General features: G+C 44.6%; 1 protein-coding gene across 1 annotated transcript in view; it reads left to right on the top strand.

The window, feature by feature from the left end:
- The window catches only part of LOC149323822 (uncharacterized), an 87,500-nt gene that overhangs the window by 3,340 nt on the left and 60,827 nt on the right, over nt 1–23,333 (top strand). The window contains exons 2-3 of the mRNA XM_089492807.1: nt 22,325–22,462; nt 23,059–23,108. Coding sequence (XP_089348933.1) covers nt 22,325–22,462; nt 23,059–23,108 — 188 coding nt within the window. The remainder of the gene's footprint in view (nt 1–22,324; nt 22,463–23,058; nt 23,109–23,333) is intronic.

Raw genomic sequence — 23,333 nt, 5'->3', positions numbered from 1 at the left:
TAGCGAATGTGGAGGGACAAGTGTAGTTAAATATTTCCCATACAGCAATAGCAAATACATTTCAGGCACTCCTTAAGCAGTTTACAAAGTGTAAGCTAATTGTCCCCAACAAGCTGGGTACTCCTTTTAGCAACCTCAAAAGAATGCAATCCTGAGTCGAGCTTGAACCCTTGGCTGGTATTTTGGACCAATCATTGATTAGAATGGAGGTAGCAGTAAAAAAAAATCAGAAGACTAGGATCAGGAAGGGAAGCTATGAAAGAGCTAGAATAGATCCTGAAGTGCAAAGATATATAACAACACTAAAATTATCCATGCCATCCTATTTTCTATCAGTACATATGGGTGTGAGAGCTGAACAGTGAAGAAAGCCGATATAAAGAAAATCAACTCATTTGAGATGTGATGCTGGAGAAGAGTACCGTGGATGGCTACAAAGACAAACAAATGGGTCCTAGAACAAATCAAACCTGAATTCTCCATAGAAGGCAAGATGTCTAAACTGAGGCTTTTCTCCTTTGGCCACATCATGAGAAGGCTTGACTCCCTAGAAAACAATAATGCTTGGAAAAACAGAAGGCAGTAGAAAAACAGGAAGATCACATATCAAATGTATAGACCAGACCTGCACTACTTGGCAGTGGGAAGGGACCAAAATTAAAACAAGTTAACTTCTTTGGGCCACAGATACATTTTAATTAAATATTAATTAATTAATTAATTATACTAATAATAAAATATTTATTTATATCCCGCCTCTTCTGTTTTGGGGATCCCCCACCCCAGAACCTCCCTCCCTAAAGTATAAAGTTATAATAGTAAAATCATACATAAATGCATAGCAATAGCATCAAGAAAAGTTGGCAATTAACAAATGACGAATAACGAGGGAATGTAATAAAATGGGTGGATTCCTTCAGTTCTGGCCATAATCAATCGGGGAAGGCCTGCCGGAAGAGGGTCGTTTTTATTGCCTTTTTGAAGGCCTCAAGGGAGGGTAATTGGTGAATCTCTTCCGGCAGGTCGTTCCAGATTTTAGGAGCGACAGCAGAGAAAGTCCTCTGGGAAGTCATCACCAATCTGATCTTCCTTAATTGTAGGAGATAGTTACCCTATTAATATTAATTCCATCCTCCTCCTCCTCTGCCTGGCCTTGTCCTCAAGAGAAAGCCAAGCAGCAAGGAGCATTGCAAGTGTTCACCCGTCCTCATCCTCCACCCAGCCTTCTCCTATGGAGAAAGCCTAGCAGCGGAGGACCCTTTTAGGCCAAGTATTTGCCCATCTTCCTCCTCTGCCGCCTGGCCTCCTACTCAGGAGAAAGCCAGATGCTTTGCAAGCATTTGACCATCCTCTTTTTCTGCTTCTCCTCAGGAGAAGGCAAAGCAGTGGAGGAGCCTTGAAGTCGTTCCACATCCTCACGAGCCACCCAAAATCCTTTGGTGATATGTTGTGTAGGCCTGGTATAGACTTAATCAAGGAGGACCCTGAGTCTGTAGGACCTGAGCAGAGCTGTTGAGGATAGGGTTTGTGATGAAAATTTGAGAGAACTTGTGAAGAGTTGCAAATAAAGGAAGAAGAAAGAATGAGCCATGTGAGGTCACAAATTTGTGGTGGTCTAACAGAAATGTATGCAGAAATGAGGGCAGGTGATGCCCAAAATTACAATCTGTTTCAATGGTAAAACAACGATTTGGACTAACCCCAGAGCACCATAGATGAGAATTTCATGCAATAAAAAGAAAGGGGGATGAAACTTATACCCAAATGGGTTGCAGATTAGATGATTCACTAATAATAATAATAATAATAATAATAATAGGATTTATTTATATACCGCCCAATCACTGGGAATCTGAGCGATTTACAACAGAGGGGATAATAGACGGTTCCCTGCCCTCAGGCTTACAATCTAAAAGACACAACACAAAAGGAGAAGGGAATCATGAGGGAGGGAGGGGATCAGGTCCAGCAGCTCTTCTCTCCCTCGGAGGCCTGGACCAAGGCAGATGGACCGGAGGGAGGGCTCTTCTTCTTCCAGGCAGGCCTGGTGGAGCTGGCCTGCCTCTCTCTCCCTCAAGATGGAGGATGAAGGGAGGGCTTGTCTTCTTGCCTATTTGTAACGAATTTACCTCAAGAATTAGGTAAATTGGATTGAGGGGTCTAAGATAACAACCAAGGACAAGTTACAAAGTTTAATAGGCTTGGAAGTTTTGTAACGTTATTCCTCAGCAATATAGGTGGTTGGTACAGGACTGACAGCCTAAAACACTAGCTGAACGGTAGCTGAAGCAGCCAGAGTAATAGATATGTTGGCTTTAATAAGAGAAGATGGTAGAAAAATGACAAAGACAGAGGTAAAATATCAAGAAAATGAGGAAAAAAACTCCCCAAAACTGGCATCCCTCAAAAGATAGAAATAGCAATGGTAAAAATTTTAAACATTGGCAACAAGAGAAAACACCTAAAGCTGAGGTGAAAAGTTTTGGGTTGAGACAGTATGACTCTGAAGCCTATAAAAAATACAGTGGGTCTAAAGAATACTACAAACTCAATCCAAAATTTTTTAATGAATGTGGGAAATTGGGTCACCTTAGATATACAGTTGTCCCTCCATATTCGCTAGGGTTAGAGGAACAAGACCCCCGTGAATATGGAAAAACTGCAAATAACAAAAACACTGTTTTCACCTGAGAGGACACCTCTCTAGGAGTCTCTAGGTCCTCCAGTGTAACTCTGTGGTCAATGTCCAACATACACTGACCATAGAATAACCTGGCGACCCCCAAAGGGGTTGCGACCCCCAGGTTGGGAACCCATGACCTAGACAGCCCTAGAGAGAACATATTAATGAAATCCGTGAATAATCAAATCCGCAAATATCAAAGCTGCAAATATGGAGGGATGACTGTAGTTGTCCGAATGTATATAATAAAGACTCTAAATCAAATATGAAATCAGCTTATTGTGTGGAATCAGTTAAGCCAGCAATACAAGAATGTTGCCACAGATAACAGACTGAGGAGGCAGTTGCCATGGAAACGGCAGGTGGAACAGTAACTGACGCTAGAAGAGCTCCTTCTCCAAGGCCTTGCCTATTTGTAACGAATTTACCTCAAGATGCAGAGTTAATACAAATAAATAAGACATGGGTGTGGGGTTTTCGTGATTCAGGGGTTGAAGTGTGTATAGTTAAATCACACTTAGTAAAACCTCAAGATTTGTGCCTGGAGGAGAACATGATTTTAAAAGGTTTAGGGGGCCCAGCTTTTATGGCACCAGTAGGCAAGTTAGACATTTCACTCAGAGGACATAACTTGCAGTGGAAATTCACAGTTTGGGAAGATATTCCATTCCCGTGTCTAATTGGGAATGATCTGGATAGATACTTTAGATTTGCTTGTGTTGTCACCAGACAACAAGAAAAAGAAAAATCTTTAGATCAGGTCTTTCCAAAGTCTGAAGAAAACCATGGAAAAGACGCGGATGTACCATACACAGGGAGCCCGCAGGGCGCAAGGGGGTGGCACATCCCATTAAGAATAATGGGGTATGCGCCTGTGGCATGCGTGCGCCACCATGCCATGCACAAGCCCCATTACTTTCAATGGGGCTCAAGCATATGTGTTTTTTTATGTGGGGGATCAGGAAGAATCCCCCGTGTAAAAAAAGGGCGCATTGTACATTCTTACTCTGATGGACTATGCCACCAGATATCCTGAAGGAGTGGCTTTGAAAAATATAGAGACAACAACTGTGGCAAACGCTCTAATAAATATTTTCTATAGGCTAAGATTTCCTAGTGAGATTATATCAGATTTGGGGACTTCTTTTACTTCCAAGGTGATGCAGAAACTATGAGAGGTCTGTGGGGTTAAACATGTAACCACGACCGCTTATCACCCACAGAGTAATGGGCTGTTGGAAAAATTCAATGGGACATTAGTCAAAATGATTAAATCCTATACTGAAGAAAATTGGAGAGATTGGGACACCAAGTTACAACACCTATTATTTGCCTATCGTGAGGTCCCACAAGAAAACTGAGGATTCAGTCCATTTGAGTTAATGTTTGGATGTAAAGTAAAAGGACCTTTAGATCTCATTCGACACGAGTGGGAAAGTCCAGACGAAAGAGAGCCAGAAGATGTGGTGTCATATGTCCAGAGCCTGATGACATCCCTAAATCAAGTCTTACAAATTTCCAGAGAAAACTTAAAGGCAACTCAATGTCAACAAAAGACTTGGTATGATAAAAAGGCCAGAGCTAGAGTTTTCCTGCCTGGAGATGAAATTTTACTCTTGCCACCAACGAGAGGAAACAAACTTCAATATGCATGGACTGGCCCAGTTCAAGTGACAGAAAAGATCAACGACATGAACTACATAGTGGACTTGGGGAATGATATGGGGTGTAAATTTGTACATGTAAATATGTTAAAGCCCTATCACAGGAGAGAAAATCTTGTGTTATATGCTGTCAAAGAGTCAGGAAATGATGTGATTGCCATTCTCAGATGAAGACAGGAAAATGTGGGAAAAGAAAAGATACAAGAGTTTACTCTTGACAGTTCTCTTACTCCCCAGCAACAAGAGGAAATAATGCAGGTGTTAACTGAGTTTAAGAGCGTCTTTTCAGATTTACCAGGAAAAGTAAAAGGGGTAGTTCATCATAGCAATAGAGAAGCAAGTCCTGTCGCTACTTCCCCATACCGCGTAACTGGTCCCTTGGCAGACAGCATAAGTAATGAAATTGATACAATGCTCATGATGGGGATTATTGTACCATAGCAGAGTCCTTGGGCGTCTCCGGTAGTATTGGTGGAAAAACCCGACCATACTATTAGGTTTTGTGTGGATTACAGGCAGTTGAATAAAATCACCCAAACTGACACCTATCCTATGCCCAGATCCGAGTATCTAACTGAAAAGATGGGAAGGGCTCAATATATCACCACACTAGATTTGACCAAGATATATTGGCAAGTACCCATGTGTCCTAAAGATCAGGAAAAAACGGCCTTTGTTACACATAGGGGAGTATATGATTTTACAGTGTTGCCATTTGGTTTAAAGAATACACCCTCCACCTTTCAAAGGTTGATTGACAACATCTTATTGGGTTTAAAGCATTGTGTGGTAGCCTGCATTGATGACATAGGTATCTTTAGTAACTCCTGGGGTAAGCATATACAAAATCTCACTGAAATAATGGAAAGACTTAAAAAGAGTGGGGTGACCGTTAAAAGTTCTAAGTGTCACATAGGAAAAAGAGAAAGTTGATACTTAGGCTATATTGTAGGTAGCGGAACCATTAAGGCGGAAACTTCTAAAGTGAAAGCCATAGTTAATTGGTCTATTCCTACTTCAAAAAAAAAGGTGTGCTGTCATTTGTGGGACTAGCTGGTTACTACAGAAAATGTATTACTAATTTCAGCAGTATTGCCAGCCCATTGTCCGATTTACCCAAGAAGGAGAAGCCTGCTAAGGTCAGAAAGGTGTGATAGTGCATTCAGAGAATTAAAGCACCTAATGACCACGGCTCCAGTTGTGATGGCTCTGGATTACACCAAGACACTACGGATGCCTCTAATGTTGGACTTGGGGCAGTGTTGAGCCAGGAAGGAAAAGATGGTTAGATACATCCGATCCTGTATATAAGTAAAATACTCTTCCCCAGAAAAAGACACTTGGCCACAATAGAGAAGGAATGCCTGGCTATAGTGTGGGCTGTAAACAAGCTTAAGCCATACTTATGGGGGGGAAAGTTTGTGATTGGAACGGATCACTCTCCCTTGTGCTTGTTAAATCAGACTAAGGGTAATAACAGCAAGTTACTGTGATGGAGTCTAACTTTACAAGATTTTGATTACTCCATCCAATATGTAAAAGGTAAGGAAAATATAGTGACTATAGTCTCTCTAGACAATTCGAAGAGGGATGAGATAACAAAGAGAGAAAATGTCTTTAAACAGGTCAATGAAATTGTATATATAAATGTGGTGTGTGTGTGTGTGTGTGTGTGTGTGTGTGTATATATATATATATATATATATATATATATATATAATGTGTTTGAGGGTAAGTATATTTTGCGACTGGGGTTTCATTAACCCACATAGCCGTTTGGTTATATGTGTTAATGAACATGTTGAAGGGAGAAGGTGTGTGATGAATAGACCTGCCTAGCAGCCAATAAGGAAGGAGCATTTGACCAGCCAATGGGAAGCCAGCTGGGCAGAGTAGAAAAATTCTGAGAGGACAGTTAGAAGGGGGTGGGTTGGGGGAAGAGAAGCCGGAGAGAGGCTGTGTTCTGAGAGTTCCTGAGGGGACAGTTTAAAGTTGAATTTAGACAACGAAAGGGTCTGATAAGTCCAAAGTGGGATGGTGTTAGGTTTAAAGAGTCTATAGTAAGAGACTCAGAGTAAACTGGACTCTGAGATTGGAGTTTATATTAATATTTTAAGTAACAACTTGCAACTAAGTAACCAGTCAACTATAACCATTTTAAATCCAAGTCACAGTTTAATTTCTTGTTTTACAATAAACTTTTGATAGTGTTTGAACAAATACTTGGCCTGTGTTTTACAGTCAAACTACGCTACCAAACTTTAAAAAGAAAGGGGTTTGACTATCATAGTAGAGTGTGGTGGGAATTCATCACAAGGTGTCTTGGAGATGTCTTGTTCGTAGGTTACTATAGGTCGAGGTTGACTTGACAACAGTTAGCAACAAAGACACAGGAGCTAATCAAGGACTGTAGTAGTAGTGACCATGATGTGCTTTGCATGCAAAACGTCCCAGGCTCAGTTCCCAGAGCAGGAGTAGCTAACCTTTTTGAGCCGGGGGCCGGGTTGCTGTCCTTCAGACAACTGGGGGGGCCGAAGCCGGGGGGTGGAGCTTCCACCCTCTGGGGGTGGGGCCACATGCTGGGGGTGGAGCTTCCACCCTCCAGGGCGGAGCCACATGCCGGGGGCGGAGCTTCCACCAAAGTCCCATGGGAGGAGGAGGAGGCGTGTGCCGGCCCTCTCCTCCTTGGTCCCTTCCTTCGGCTGAACGGGCTCCAAGGGGCCCTTTCGGCCGAAGGGGAGGGAGGCCGAAGGGAAGGGCTTGGGCACCCGTCCCAGGCCCTTCCCTTTGGCTCTTCCCTTCAGCCGAAAGGGCTCCAAGGGGCCCTTTCGGCCGAAGGGAAGGGCTTGGGCACCTGTCCCAGGCCCTTCCCTTCGGCTCTTCCCTTCGGCCAAAAGGGCTCCAAGGGCCGTGGAGGAGCCCAGGAAGCGGCAGGCCACTTCCGCGGGCCCCTTCTTGGCCCATGCGGCCCCATGCCTCCCTCCGGAGGGAGAGACCTGAGGCTGCAAGGGCCCTGGGGGGAGCCCGCGGAGGCGGCAGGTCGCTTCCGCAGGCCCCTTCGTGTGGTCCAGGAGGAGGTGGAGGAGGCGGTGGCAGCCTTGGCGGTGGCCTTGGCAGCAGCGGTGGCAGCAGCAGGACCGGGCTGGGGCTGGTCCTGCCGCCTCCACGGGCCGGGGGTTGCCGACCCCTGTCCCAGAGTCTCCAGATGTGTGTGTACTTAAAGTTGCCTGTTGACTTATGGCAACCCCATTAATGGGTTTTCTTAAGTAGGGTATACTTAAGGAATACAATTGGTTTTGCCAGTTCCTTTCACAGAAAGGTATTTGCCAGTTCCTTCCTTTGAAAGTGTTTTACAATAAGTGTTCCACACTAGGAGTAAATAGGCATTACCTCTTTCCATTTCGTTTAGTGAGAGTATTCTACCCCCATGTCAATTCCAGCCCCCATCTATTGAAATAGAAACATTCATATAGATAAATAAATAAATAAAGTGTCCTTCCAGATGTTTTGGACTGCAACCCACAATATCCCTAGCCAGCACAGTGGATGATGGAGAATAGTGCAATGTGGAGTCCAACAGCACATTCCTCATCCCTGGTTTAGTATGCTGGGCTTTTTGGATCACTGGATTAATGTACAATGGCAGTCTTCCCTTAGTTAATATTATTGCTGGTTGTCAGCTTCATATTCAGTTTTACAGCAGCTGAGCCTGGAAATAAACCCAAGTCTACCAGTTAAATGCAGAGAAAAACCTATGCATGGTTAGAAGCAAGTACAAGAGAGTTATTCATGAGAAGACATGATAGATTAATTGCTCTACAATCAGGCTCCTGTTGACTTACAAAATAGTAAGGATTTATAAGTAGATGCAAAGCTGTAAATATAACCAGATGCTGGACCCTGCTGGAACAGTTAATTTTCTGTGAGTTGAATAGATTCAAATACTAGGGATTATGGGCCTAGACCTATGTAAGCTGTGAAATCTGGCATTAACACCAAAGATGATTTAGAACCTTGTTATTAAAAGCGACATCCAGAAATAATATAAATCAGTTTCTGTTTGTTTAAAAATATTTATTCAGCTTAATATTTAATCATATTAAAAATGGAAAGTGGTTGCAACATGCGATTGAATCTGGTTTTGTCAATTTAGGCATATTTTATTTATGATATATTTACTTCTTGATTTAACTTGCTAAGACTAAATCTTTCACTCATAAGTGGGGAATGCCAATAAATACTTAAATATGCATGGGCAATGAAAGTGTTGTATTAAAACACTATGTACAAATACATTTGCAGTGTAGCCACCAGGGTGATACTTAAGCATTTTGGCTCACGGGAAGAGACCAATAAAAACCTTTTGCCATAGCATTCCATTTACTTACCTAAAGGTCCTTATTTTGTGTGCTGGACCAACCACTGTCCATACATGTTCATTGCTTGACAAATACTAATCAGCTGTGCAGTATATATTCTGCTACAGAGTAGAGAAACTTGAGAGCCAGTGTGGTGTAATTCCCTATTCTCTGTTCCATGCAGGATTCTCTATTAAAGAAATGAAAGGTATTCCCTTTGTTTAAAGCTACTATCTAATATGGCTTCTCACCCTTATCCTCCATGAGTTGCTGTGACATGGCCAGTGTGTGGGGATGTGGAGAGACTTTCCAGCCTCCAGAAGTACTCCTTTTGTCATGTGTCATGTTTAGTTAGTCTGGCTGTGGAAAATAGAGTTCAACCTTATCTGTAGTGTTACAGATTCCCTAGTCTTGCTGTAGTGCATCCATACTTATTTATATCAAGAAGCACATTTGGCCTGAAAAATGCTAGATTAGTTCATTCTTATCTTTAGGATAGAAAAGAGAAAATAAAGAGATGATGAAATAGGCCTTAAAACAAAACAAAAAAGCCCTTCTTGCTTTCCCTGGTATCTCTCCCTCTCCCTCCGTGTGAGTGTCTGTATAGTATTTTCATGGATTGAATACTGGGATTTATCATATCAAATAACAGAGCAGAGGCTCCAGTAACACAGTCATGTTTTTGTCTACTCACCTGTGAGTCCTGCTGAGCTCAGTGGGACTTATTTTTCTCTGGTATGCTCCAGATTGCAGCTTTAAACTTTGTTGTGTTCTAGTGTGAGTTTCTCTTCCTCTGGAGTGTGTCCAGAGGAGGGCAACCAAAATGGTGAAGGGTCTGGAAACCGTGCCTTATGAGGAGAAAGTTAGGGAGCTGAGTATGTTCAGCCTGAAGAAGAGATAGGTAAGAGGTAATCTGATAGCCCTGTTTAAGTATTTGAAGGGAGGTTATATTGAGGATAGAGCAAGCTTGTTTTCTGCTGCTCATGAAAATAGGACCAAGAACAATGGATTAAAACTAGAGAAAAAAGTTTCCACTTCAACTTTAGGAAAAACTTCCTGATAGTAAGAGTTGTTTGACAATGGAGTTTACTCCCTCGGAAGCTGGTGGAGTCTTCTTCTTTGGAGGTTTTCAAACAGAGACTGGGTGGTCATCTGTTGGGGTTGCTTTGAGAGTTCCTGCATGGCAGGGGGGTTGGATTGGCTTCTGTGCTCTTTCTTTTCATATAATCTATGATTATATGATGCTATTCTAAGAGTCTGATTCCCCAGCTGTCCTTGGTTTCAGGATGCCATTAATGTGAGGCCAACGGAAAGGCTTTTGTATTTAAACTCAGATACTTATGTATTCCACTGCAGCTGTCCTGAAGGAGGAGGGGAATGATTACAGGCAAGTATTGTGTCTGTAGACTGAGCTTCGCATAGGTCCACAGATCATGGTTATCCTGGAATTATCCTGTCTATATGTAAAGTTATGGGCAAAAAGTGTGTTAGGAAGTTTAGAGAGAGCTTAGGATGTTAAACTGCTTCTTCGATCTGCTATATCTGCCTAGAACATAATAAATTGTAGGTTTTGACTGTCCTTTTGTCTTCATTTTTGATGCCCTGGGGCAGCTCTGCTGCTTCCTGCCAGGACAAGCCTCCCTGCCAGGAATGCTCCAGTTGAAGATTTGTAAACTACTGAATTAATCTTGGAAATTACATCCAGTAGGATTGCTTAAAAAAAAATCACTGATATGTTTTCTTTTTATTTGATTGCTATTTCTCTATTTACTGAACAGTTTTAAAAAATAAAAAACAAAATCCTGAAAAGTGTTTTGTTTAAACACAGCCAGACTCAGATCCTTGTGCTACCCCTTCATCCAAAGGGAGACTGTGGTGATTACAGAGTTAGTCAATAGTGCTTCTCAACCCAGATAATTATTGTGTACATACTACAGATCTAGAGTTTTTTCTTCACCCAGAGATAGGTGATTCTGATGAAACAGTTGTGGTAATGGTATTACGAAATAAATTTTGTGTAATTATAGTGGACCCTTGCTTTACGCTCCTGTCTTTGAAAAGTGGTTTCTGAGATGTGCCTGGGACCCGGGATGCAGCTGGGCTGCACTTGCCCGGTGCAATTGGTGCCAAATTATGTGCCATAATTCCCACCTGCATCCCACAACCTAGCTGCATTACGTTGCGGTGCAGTTGGGAGTTTTATCCATGCAATAAGCTCCTTTGTTTTTCTGTGCATAGTCAAATATGTAGTTTAGCATTTGATGCTCAGACTATCTGTGCCTTGTATTCGGTTTCTTTGGCAAGTCACTTGTTCTTTATGACTGGCTAAGCCCTTGCAGTAGCTATTTTGTGAGCAACCATTTCCAAATGGTAGCCATTTTGTGGTTTACCACCTATTGTTATGCATGTTGCCTCCCAAAGGTTTGGGACATCTGGGTATTTCATGAGGCACAGATGGACCTTGATTAATGAGGCTGTAATGTCTGTGTGACACTACTTCAGTTTGTAGGGAAATTTCCTTGTTTTGCATGCTCATTTTTTGATGTAGGAAATTATCATGAAAACTAAAATATCTAGTCTGCTGAACTGACTTATAAAGGTACTTGGCAAAGGAAATTTTACTCACTTTGTCATCTTTTCTATTGAGAGAAACACTGAAAAGTGCTTTGTTTTGTTTAGAATTTATTCAGTATTAATTCAGTTTTTGAAAAAACTTCCTCTAGAGGGCAACACTTCATTCCTGAAGATTCAACTAAATGATGGCATGGCATAAATAGGACTTTTATTAAAAAGAAGAAAGATTTGTTTCTAGAGGTTTTGTTGCTGAAAGATACAAAATGCTTTTTAAAAATGTTTTAAAAGACTTTGAATAACAGATATTTCAGACTTTTCAAAAATACACACTTGGAATTATTCAAATCAAAGCAGATGGTTTGTATCACTTTCTGTTTCTCTTCACCAAACATCAGGAATGGAGAGCTTGGGGAGAGGGCAGTCCCCCCCCTTTTAGGCCTGAAGAAGAAGAGCCCTCCCCTCCCTCCTTCCAACTGTCATCTTCTGGCCTTGGAGAGAGTGAAAGGACAGGCCCAATGCCATCGGGCCTGAAGAGGAAGAGCCCTCCCCTCCCTCCTTCCAACTGTCATCTTCTGGCCTTGGAGAGAGTGAAAGGACAGGTCCAACGCCATCAGGCCTGAAGAGGAAGATCCTTCCCCTCCCTCCTTCCAAAAGTCATCTTCTGGCTTAGAGGGAGCGAAAGGACAGGCCCAACGCCATCAGGCCTGAAGAGGAAGAGCCTTCCCCTCCCTCCTTCCAACTGTCATCTTCTGGCTTAGAGGGAGTGAAAGGACAGGCCCAACGCCATCGGGCCTGAAGACGAAGAGCCTTCCCCTCCCTCCTTCCAACTGTCATCTTCTGGCTTAGAGGGAGTGAAAGGACAGGCCCAACGCCATCAGGCCTGAAGACGAAGAGCCTTCCCCTCCCTCCTTCCAACTGTCATCTTCTGGCCTTGGAGAGAGTGAAAGGACAGGTCCAACGCCATCGGGCCTGAAGAGTAAGAGCCCTCCCCTCCCTCCTTCCAACTGTCATCTTCTGGTCTGGGAAGGAGTGAAAGGACAGGTCCAACGCCAACAGGCCTGAAGAGTAAGAGCCCTCCCTTCCCTCCTTCCAACTGTCAACTTCTGGCCTTGGAGAGAGTGAAAGGACAGGCCCAACGCCATCAGGCCTGAAGAGGAAGAACCTTCCCCTCCCTCCTTCCAATAGTCATCTTCTGGCTTAGAGGGAGCGAAAGGACAGGCCCAACGCCATCAGGCCTGAAGAGGAAGAGCCTTCCCCTCCCTCCTTCCAACTGTCATCTTCTGGCTTAGAGGGAGTGAAAGGACAGGCCCAACGCCATCAGGCCTGAAGAGGAAGATCCTTCCCCTCCCTCCTTCCAATAGTCATCTTCTGGCTTAGAGGGAGCGAAAGGACAGGCCCAACGCCATCAGGCCTGAAGAGGAAGATCCTTCCCCTCCCTCCTTCCAACTGTCATCTTCTGGCTTAGAGGGAGCGAAAGGACAGGCCCAACGCCATCGGGCCTGAAGAGGAAGAGCCTTCCCCTCCCTCCTTCCAACTGTCATCTTCTGGCTTAGAGGGAGCGAAAGGACAGGCCCAACGCCATCAGGCCTGAAGAGGAAGAGCCCTCCCCTCCCTCCTTCCAATTGTCATCTTCTGGCCTGGGAGGGAGTGAAAGGACAGGCCCAACGCCATCAGGCCTGAAGAGGAAGAGCCTTCCCCTCCCTCCTTCCAACTGTCATCTTCTGGCTTAGAGGGAGTGAAAGGACAGGCCCAACGCCATCAGGCCTGAAGAGGAAGATCCTTCCCCTCCCTCCTTCCAATAGTCATCTTCTGGCTTAGAGGGAGCGAAAGGACAGGCCCAACGCCATCAGGCCTGAAGAGGAAGAGCCTTCCCCTCCCTCCTTCCAACTGTCATCTTCTGGCTTAGAGGGAGTGAAAGGACAGGCCCAACGCCATCGGGCCTGAAGAGGAAGAGCCTTCCCCTCCCTCCTTCCAACTGTCATCTTCTGGCTTAGAGGGAGTGAAAGGACAGGCCCAACGCCATCAGGCCTGAAGAGGAAGAGCCTTCCCCTCCCTCCTTCCAACTGTCATCTTCTGGCTTAGAGGGAGCGAAAGGACAGGCCCAACGCCATCGGGCCTGAAGAGGAAGAGCCTTCCCCTCCCTCCTTCCAACTGTCATCTTCTGGCTTAGAGGGAGCGAAAGGACAGGCCCAACGCCATCAGGCCTGAAGAGGAAGAGCCCTCCCCTCCCTCCTTCCAATTGTCATCTTCTGGCCTGGGAGGGAGTGAAAGGACAGGCCCAACGCCATCAGGCCTGAAGAGGAAGAGCCTTCCTCTCCCTCCTTCCAACTGTCATCTTCTGGCTTAGAGGGAGTGAAAGGACAGGCCCAACGCCATCAGGCCTGAAGAGGAAGATCCTTCCCCTCCCTCCTTCCAATAGTCATCTTCTGGCTTAGAGGGAGCGAAAGGACAGGCCCAACGCCATCAGGCCTGAAGAGGAAGAGCCTTCCCCTCCCTCCTTCCAAAAGTCATCTTCTGGCTTAGAGGGAGCGAAAGGACAGGCCCAACGCCATCAGGCCTGAAGAGGAAGAGCCCTCCCCTCCCTCCTTCCAACTGTCATCTTCTGGCTTAGAGGGAGTGAAAGGACAGGCCCAACGCCATCAGGCCTGAAGAGGAAGAGCCCTCCCCTCCCTCCTTCCAAAAGTCATCTTCTGGCTTAGAGGGAGCGAAAGGACAGGCCCAACGCCATCAGGCCTGAAGAGGAAGAGCCTTCCCCTCCCTCCTTCCAACTGTCATCTTCTGGCTTAGAGGGAGTGAAAGGACAGGCCCAACGCCATCGGGCCTGAAGACGAAGAGCCTTCCCCTCCCTCCTTCCAACTGTCATCTTCTGGCTTAGAGGGAGCGAAAGGACAGGCCCAACGCCATCAGGCCTGAAGAGGAAGAGCCCTCCCCTCCCTCCTTCCAACTGTCATCTTCTGGCCTGGGAGGGAGTGAAAGGACAGGTCCAACGCCATCAGGCCTGAAGAGGAAGAGCCGGCCTTGATTAAGAAAAACAGCCCTCCCTCCAGTCTATCTGCCATGGTCCAGGCGTCAGAGGGAGAGAAGAATGCTGGACCTGATCCTCTCCCCCTCACCATTCCCTTCTCCTTTTGTGTCGTGTCTTTTTAGAGTGTAAGCCTGAGGGCAGAGAACCCTCTATTATCCCCTCTGTTGTAAGCCACCTGGATTCCCAGTGATTGGGCGGCATATAAATAAATCCTATTATTATTATTATTATTATTATTATTATTATTATTATTAGTGCTTCTAGTGATAATTTTTTGGGACGGCTCATCATATCACTATGACCTGGAGCCCAAACAACAGTCCTTGCACTGACAGCGCTTGGGTTCTCCATGGCTGAAGAAATTTAAGAGTCAAAGGTCATCAGGAAACTGTTTGGCCAGTTTTGGGGATAAGGACCATCTTCATAAGGGCCAAACAGTTAATGCAAAATACTACTCTAACTTCTTGTGCCAGTTAAAGGAGGCATTGAAGGAAAAATGGTGAGGGAAGCGGAGGAAAGGTGCTGTCTTTTTGCAGGACAATGTACCTGCTCGCAGGGTTAGCAAGATGGTAGATGTTCTGATGAATTTGAGGTTTGAGTGCATAGACCATCCATCCCACTCACCAGAAGATGGTTCATACTCCATCTCACTATTCCCTGTTTCCAAACCTTCAAAAGAATTTAAAAGAAAGGAATTTTTGAATGATTCAGAAGTGATAGCAGCAGCCAAGCAGTATTTCAGTGACCAGGCATCAGATTTTGGGGGGGAAGGGTAAAAAAAAAACTTGAGAACAGATGTGCCAAGTGCATTGAATGCCTTAGAGCAGAGGATGCCTGAAGTGGCTGACCTCTGCTCTTTTAATTGTTGGGGAAGGGGAGGGGGAGGATATGGATGCGGGGAATGCTCTGGCTGGGGAGGAGGAGGGTAACATCTGCATGAGCGGAGCTCCTATTGAGGTAGTGTGGGACAAGGGGAGGTATGGCGGTGGGAGAAGGGACTTGCGTTACAGAGGAAGGCGGGATCGATGCGTCATATCTATCCCTCCTTCCGGTCCCCCTCCCAACCAAAGGGACCTGAGGGTCACTCCAACCGTGCCACAAACCCTGTCGCTACTCCTGTGCAATGCCAGGTCAATTAACAACAAGACCCACATTATCCACGATCTGGTGGAAGATAGTAAGTGAGACCTGGCTTGCATTACCGAGACCTGGCTTGGGCCTGAAGGGGATGCTGTGTGGGCACAGGCCCTCCCTGCCGGATTCTCGGTGAAGGACCAGCCCAGGTTAGGTGGGCGGGGGGTGTGTGGCCTTGATACATAAGAACACCTTGTCTCTCACCAGGAACCACATCCGACAGACTTCCTTTATCGAGTGTATTTACCTGACCCTAAAGGCTAGGGACAGTCTAGGGATTCTGTTGGTGTACCGGCCACCCCGTGCGCTAACGGACTCCCTTAACGAGCTGACACAGCTGGTCGCGGAGCTGATGTTGGAGACACCCAGGCTGTTAGTCCTGGGTGACTTCAACATCCCCTTCGCGGCCGACTATGTTCCATCCGGTGCGGCTCGGGAATTCATGGATACCATGGCGGCCATGGGCCTGTCCCAGCTGATTGCGGGTCCAACGCATTTTGCGGGTAATACACTGGATTTGGTCTTCTGTACGGATGCGGAAAATCCGTGGGCGGAAATAACTAATGTTTCCCCCCTGTCATGGACGGATCATTTCCTCGTGGAGGCAAAAATCAAGGCCTCTACCCAGATCCCCCCCGGGGGTGGTGGGCCTATTAGGATGGTCCACCCTCGAAGGCTGATGGAACCCAAAAGGTTCCAGGAAGCCCTAGAGGGACACATGGTTGGAAGTGACGGCGACTCTGTTGATGCCCTGACTGGTATCTGGAATACCGGTCTTTCTAGGGCTATACACAGTATCGCTCCTAAGCGCCCTCTCAGGCCTGCTTCCAAACGCAAGCCTTGGTATACGGAAGATCTCCAGGCAAGGAAGTGGGACCTGCGACGGCTAGAGCACCGCTGGCGGAAACACCTACACTTAGCCGACAAGGCTCTCCTAGACCGCCGGTTGGAGGACTATGGAGAGGCGATACGAGCAGCTAAAAACTCGTTCTATGGTGCTCGTGTCGCGTCCGTGGAGTCACGTCCAGCAGAGTTGTTCAGGGTGGTCAGGGAGCTAACTCAGCTCCCTCCCACACTGAACCAGATCCTTGAACCTACTAAGGCCTGCTGTGACCAATTTAACAACTTCTTCGCGGATAAAACCTCTCGGATAAGCGAAGGTCTTAATGCCGGCATTAGAGCAGAACCTAGGGCAGAGGTATCCAGAGCCTCCGTGGACTCCATTAAACTGGATCAGTTTGAGTTGGTAAGTACCGATGATGCGGACAAGATCCTTGGAAGCGTTCGGAAGACAACCTGCTCTCTCGATCCCTGTCCCTCATGGCTAGCGGCTCAGGGGGGGCCGGCTGTAACCTTGCTGTTACACCGGATTATAAATACATCTTTGAGGGACGGGCAATTTCCATCCAGCTTAAAATTGGCCACTGTAAAACCGCTGCTAAAAAAGCCCTCCCTCGACCCCCTGTTGCATAATAATTACCGGCCAGTCTCGCTATTGCCATTTTTGGGGAAGGTGATCGAGAGGGTGGTTGCAATCCAGCTTCAATCGATCTTGGATGAAACGGATTATCTAGACCCATTTCAAACCGGCTTTCGGGCGGGTTACGGGGTTGAGACGGCCATGGTCGCCTTGGTCGATGATCTCCGCCTGGGCATCGACAGGGGAAGCGTGTCCCTGTTGGTGCTCTTGGACATCTCAGCGGCTTTCGATACCATAGACCATGGTATCCTTCTGGAGCGCCTGGTAGAGGTGGGAATCGGGGGCACTGCGCTCCAGTGGTTCCGGTCCTACCTCTCTGGGAGGTTCCAGAAGGTGCAGCTGGGAGACGTGTGCTCCGATAAGAGGGCCCTGACATCTGGGGTCCCTCAAGGAGCCATTCTGTCTCCCATGCTCTTTAACATTTACATGAAACCACTGGGAGAGATCATCCGGAGACATGGGGTGCAGGGTTATCAGTACGCTGATGACACCCAAATAGTCTTCTCTATGTCTCCGGCTGATGCAGTGACCGAGGATGGCGTCTCTCCTCTTGTGGCCTGTCTGGAGTCGGTAATGGGCTGGATGAGGGAAAACCGACTCAGTCTGAATCCAGAGAAAACGGAGGTACTTGTGATAGGTTCCCCTGGTCCAGGAATGGCGGTGGTTCCACCTGTCCTGAACGGGATCACGCTTCCTGTGAAGGACTCCGTGCACAGTCTGGGGGTACTTCTTGACTCGTCCCTTCGCCTGACTGCTCAGGTGAATGCGACGGTCAAGAGCACCTGTTATCAGCTTCGGCTTATTCGCCAGCTGCGCCCATACCTGGCCCAGAGGGACCTTGAAACGGTGGTACACGCTCTGGTAACCTCTCGATTGGATTTCTGCAATGCGCTCTACATGGGGCAACCCTTATACCATACCCGGAAGCTACAGATGGTGCAGAATATGGCAGCTAGACTGGTCACTGGTACTTCCAGGGCCAGTCATATTACACCTATACTTAAAGACCTGCATTGGCTGCCCATCCGCTTCCGGGCACAGTATAAGGTGTTGGTGATAACCTATAAAGCCCTACATGGCTTGGGCCCAGGATACCTGAAGGACCGCCTCTCTCCATACATTCCGCCCCGCACCCTCAGAACATCTGTGCAGCAACTACTGAGGGCTCCAGGGGCTAGACTAACCTCCACAACGAGGAGGTCATATACCATCTCTGCCCCGGCCCTCTGGAATACGCTGCCCATAGAGCTCTGCTCGGCCACCTCCCTGGCCCAGTTTAGGAGGGAGCTAAAAACCTTCCTATTCCGATTAGCATTCCCCGAATCAAGCTCCAGCTAGCCTTCCCCCCCTTCGACGACAATGGTAGCTGGCTGATGGGGTTTTAATTTTGATTTAATATGGCTGTATTTTAATATGTATTGTGGTGTATCTGTATTTGTATTATTAATATGTTGTTCACCGCCCTGATCATTGGAAGGGCGGTATACAAATAAAATTTTTATTTTATTATTATTTATTTTTTATTTAAGGTGAATATGTGGAATAACATGTAGATTTTATGGCTCTAAGTAATTCCATTCATGGACAGGCTCAGAACTTTTCAGCATCCCCTTTTATTTTGGTTTTACTTTGACTAGATTTTCAAAGAAATTTAACTACATGATGATGATGATGATGATGATTATTATTATTAAACTTTATTTCTAAAGTGCTGTAATTATACACAGCGCTGTACAAAGTCAGTAAAATTAAGGAATATATAAAAGCCTGCCCGAGGCGTACACTCTAAAAGTAATAACAATTAAATAGAGGAATAGATAAAATTACAATGTAGGAGAGAACAAACAAATTAAAAAACATCAGATATAAAAACAAATCACATCAAACATTATCAGACAGCCAGATGACAATCACAGATTCCCTGAGAACGCTTCCCTAAACAATATGGTTTTCAGCTCTGCCTTAAAACTGGTTAGGGAAGTGATGAACCGTGCATGCAGAGGAATAAGGTTCCAGGAATGAGGGGCAGCAAGAGAGAAGGGATGGATCCGGGACGGGGCAGAGAAAATCCTGGGTTGAGAGAGGAGACTTTGGCTACGAGAGTGGAGAGTGCGAGTAGGGATGTAGGGAGAGAGAAGATTGGTTAAATAAAGAGGGGCCAGCCCATGCAGGGCTTTAAAGGTGAGTAGCAAAAGTTTGTACCTGATGCGGAAAGGAAGAGGGAGCCAGTGAAGGGAGGACAACAGAGGGGAGACATGATCATAACGGCGAGCGAGTGAAATAATGCGTGCAGCTGAATGCTGAACAGAAATTAATGGGTGGAGGTGAGAGAGAGGAAGCCCTGCCAGGAGGAGGTTACAGTAGTCTAATCGTGAGACCACTAGGGCATGGACCAGTGTCTTTGCGGTAGAAGCTGAGAGATATGGACGGATTTTGGCGATATTATAGAGAAAAAATCTACAGACTTTGGCTGTAGTCTGGATCTGTGGGATAAATGACAAAGAGGAGTCAAAGATGAAACCGAGACTGCGGGCTTCCTGGACCAGCTGGATAGAGATGTTATTGACAGAAATAGAAAAGGAGTAGTGAAGGGTGGGCTTAGGAGGGAAAACAAGAAGCTCGATCTTGGACATATTGAGCTTCAGACACCGATGGTGCATCCAGTGGGAGACAGCTGTTAAACAGGACGACACTTGCTGTTCTAGCTCTGATGAAAGATTAGGGGTGGAAAGGTACAGCTGGGTATCATCAGCATATAAATGGTAGGAGAAACCAAAAGAACTAATACGTTTGCCAAGGGAGAGTGTGTATAAAGAGAACAAAAGGGGATCGAAAACAGAGCCCTGAGGAACTCCAACAGATAAGGGGACAGAGGACGAGGTCTGACTACCCGAGACCACTGTAAAAGATCTATCTGACAGGTAAGATGTGAACCAGTCGAGGACAAGGCCCGAGAAACCAAGGTCAGAGAGTATGTCTATTAAGAGACAGTGGTCCACGGTATCGAAGGCCGCAGACAGATCGAGAAGGACAAGGCTTTTTGATTATTACATTTTTTTGGTCTTTCTTCCTTCTAATTACTTCTTAGCTTTTAATATGGGGAAACTCTTGCATGTTTTCATGTCTTTGGCCAACAAATTGTGTGGCAACAAAAATAATCTGTAAGCTTCCGTGTTTTGTTTAGTAACGATTTTAATAATCTGCCATTTGAAAAGTTTCTTTTGCTACCCTGCTATTAAAGTCTTGTCTTTACTAATGAGCTTTTTATAAGTGTTAAAATTCAGTTCATTCTGCTGTTCAGGGAAATTGCCATAAGCTTTCCTATTATAAATACTGCCAACAAGACAAAGATTTCAAACAATAGCTGCAGTCCAGCAAACTCTCCAGTTTTGTTTTGAATAACTCTGCTAAGTAATGTGGCCTACCAGATTTAGTCTTGAATTCAGATACACAAGTGGGAAAAAAAGACCCAATCTCCTCCCTGTAGCAAGCATTTTTTTGCTCTTTGCTAAGTGTACGGTTCACTGTTCGGTCACTGGTGTCTGTCATTTTAGCACATTTAAAGCAGTTCTCAGTGCCATTCTTGTTCTCAGAAGCTTACTTGGGTGCTTCAGACATCGCCTAGCTCATTATTCCCAGCAGAAGGTTAAGACCTTTTTCTGTCAGACCGGAACTCTTCACTAATTAGAGACCTTTGTTTGGCACTGAACGTGTCATGCCTGCAAGCCTTCCTACTGGGATCAATGGCATTTGTGTTCACTTTCATAAGTGTACAATAGATGTAAACCTCAGTGGAAAACTACCTGCTCAGTTTCTGCTAAGGGAAGCTAAGGCAGTCCTTTATAAAATGTAGACATTATCATTGTAATCAGAAAAGCCAAAGTTTTGGGCTTGCTGTACCAGTTACCCAAAACACAAAGGTTTCCTTTTCTCATTCAAATGTATCATTTTGTGTTGTCTTCAGATCCTTGACATACCCTGTGTCTAGGTTATTGATCAAACTTTTAACACTGATTTGTACTAAATGATAAAATGTGTCTATGTAGATACTTATTCTCTTCTTTAGCCTGTGGATAGTGAAGTGGCCTCATTTGTTGGTTTGACAAATGGTTTGTGGTTGTTGTTGCAAGGATATATTGAGGTTTTATGCTGGACACCTTCAGAAATCCTTTATATTTTGGAGACATTCTTTTAGTATGTCTTGATTTCTTATCTAGCACATCCTTCCTTGGCTTTGGGCAGTGGATTTCAAATGTTGTGCATTCAGGAACCCTTGTCACATCTATGTGTCTCTTCAGTAATTGCTTGATTGCAAGGATATGTTCAAGTACATTCCATTTTCAGTGTGATTTTCTCTCTCCAGGTGTTTTTATCATGAAATTATCCTTTATGCAGTGCAGGAGAGTTCAGCCGATACAGTGGACTGCCAAAAATCAAAAGCTAAGAGACATAGAGAAAGAAGTCACTGGATGTGGAGTCAACCACATTCTTCTAAATACATAATCAATCCTAATTTTGGTATCTGCAGTGGCACTGATCACACCACAGTCATTAGCAAAAACTGGATTGTAAAGCATCAAAAAGTATTTTGTAGTGGTTCTGAAAATTAAGAAAAACTTCAGAAGGGCTGAATTTACTTGGTTTTTACTGCTGTTTATCCCCAGTTCACTCATGGCCAAATAAGGATGTAGGCAGCCCAAAACCAGCCCAAAAAGGAGTGGATTGTTTCTGCTCCTATTTGGGCCAGAGGCAGGGCAGATTGGGGCCGCGATGTCTGTCTGCTCTGGGGTGAACAGCTTCGAGGACAGCCCCAGTCTGCTCCTTTGGGGACAGTCTGTTTTGCCCCATTGTCACATTTGTTTTTCTGTATGATTTTTAACGTTCTTGTCTAATGAAGAAACCAGTGGGCTTCAATAGCTAGCATAATATATTTTGCTCCTTTTGGTTGGCCTAAGTGTGTATTTGGGATTTTGTGGTATTTTCCTCTATTCTGTGTGTTCCTCTGTCCATTTTTTAAAAAAAAAATGTTTGTGATAATTCAGTAGTTCAGTCATTGCTACTTCAGATGAATGCTTAAAAGTGTTTAGTATTTTTGTCTTAAGCACAAAATATACCCACAGAGTGACAGACATGCATATTATGGCTCATCTGCAGTGAATCATAGCATTATTATTCTTTTTGCAATGGTCTTGTGAAAAGAAAAAAGAATTAACCATTAAAGTGTATATTTAATTTTATAATCCTTCTTTTTAAATTTCAGACATGGAATTCACTGAAAGTCCAAAATTAACACATTTCAGTTTTGTAAAGCTTGTCAACTTTGTTTGCTTGATGCCTGTCTCTGTCAGCTCCCTTTTGTTGTTGCTATTCTTTTCAAACAGTTATGGTCCTGGTTTTGTGTTGTAGGTTGGAAATCCCTTACCCAAGCACTCTGCAGACAGTCATCTGTCTCGGGATTTAGCATGTCGGGATAACTTAGTGGTTCAAGAAGATGAACAGAACAAAGAACTTCATATTCCTTTTATGAACAGGAATGATCAAAAGGTAAAAGGGATTGGTTTGTCTGGATCCAGTGTGTTATCAGCTTACCCTAAGACTTGTAACAAAATATATTTTTATATTGACTGTATGGATTGAAATCTTGACTAAATACTTCAAAATGTATTAGTATTCTAGTATTGTAAGTATATGGGGCATGTATAGAAGAACATGCCAGTGAAATGTCTCAATTGATTTGCATTACAGATTCATTTTGAAGACATATCCACTTATCCAGTGTATTCTGCCTGCTCCTGTATGTGCAATAGTCTATACAGAAACTGGACTCAATACAGAAGTCTTTAACACATTTATTTAGTGTGTACTTTATCATAATGTCATTTGTTATTTCCTTATTATATAACACCTCTTTTTCATTTACATCATTTCCTTATTTCACTTTTTACTCTTAAGTTTTCTTATATATAAATTACTTTTTTCTCCCATAATAAAATGTGATATTGTTATTGTGATTCACAGTGTTTTAGATGTATTTGTGTATAAAAGGCATGTATATGTGTGGGGCACTGATTGTATAATGGATAATGAGATAGTTATTTATATATTCCAATGATATATTAATTGTTGGGGTTTATTTTTAGAAACTACAGGAGGAAAATACAAGAATGAAGTACGAGTTAGAAGATTTAAGGTACTGATTGATTCTAGATAGCAAGAATACAAAATTATAATGCTTCTCCATTTGTGAAGTGTTTTACTGAAACCGTTTGGTGATAAAAATGTGATGGAGTAGGGGTGGGCAATTGTAGAATGCTAGGGAGCCATATTAAATTCCCAGACCTTGGAGGGCCACACCTCCCACTTGCAAAAAATAATACAGTGGAACCTCGCCATAGGCGGGCGCGCCATACGCGGC

This window comes from Sceloporus occidentalis, unplaced genomic scaffold (genome assembly GCF_023333645.1).
Source record: "Sceloporus occidentalis isolate IW3139 unplaced genomic scaffold, rSceOcc1.0.p SCAF_1, whole genome shotgun sequence".
Taxonomy (NCBI): domain Eukaryota; kingdom Metazoa; phylum Chordata; class Lepidosauria; order Squamata; family Phrynosomatidae; genus Sceloporus; species Sceloporus occidentalis.
This window is presented reverse-complemented; position numbering and strand designations above follow the sequence as displayed.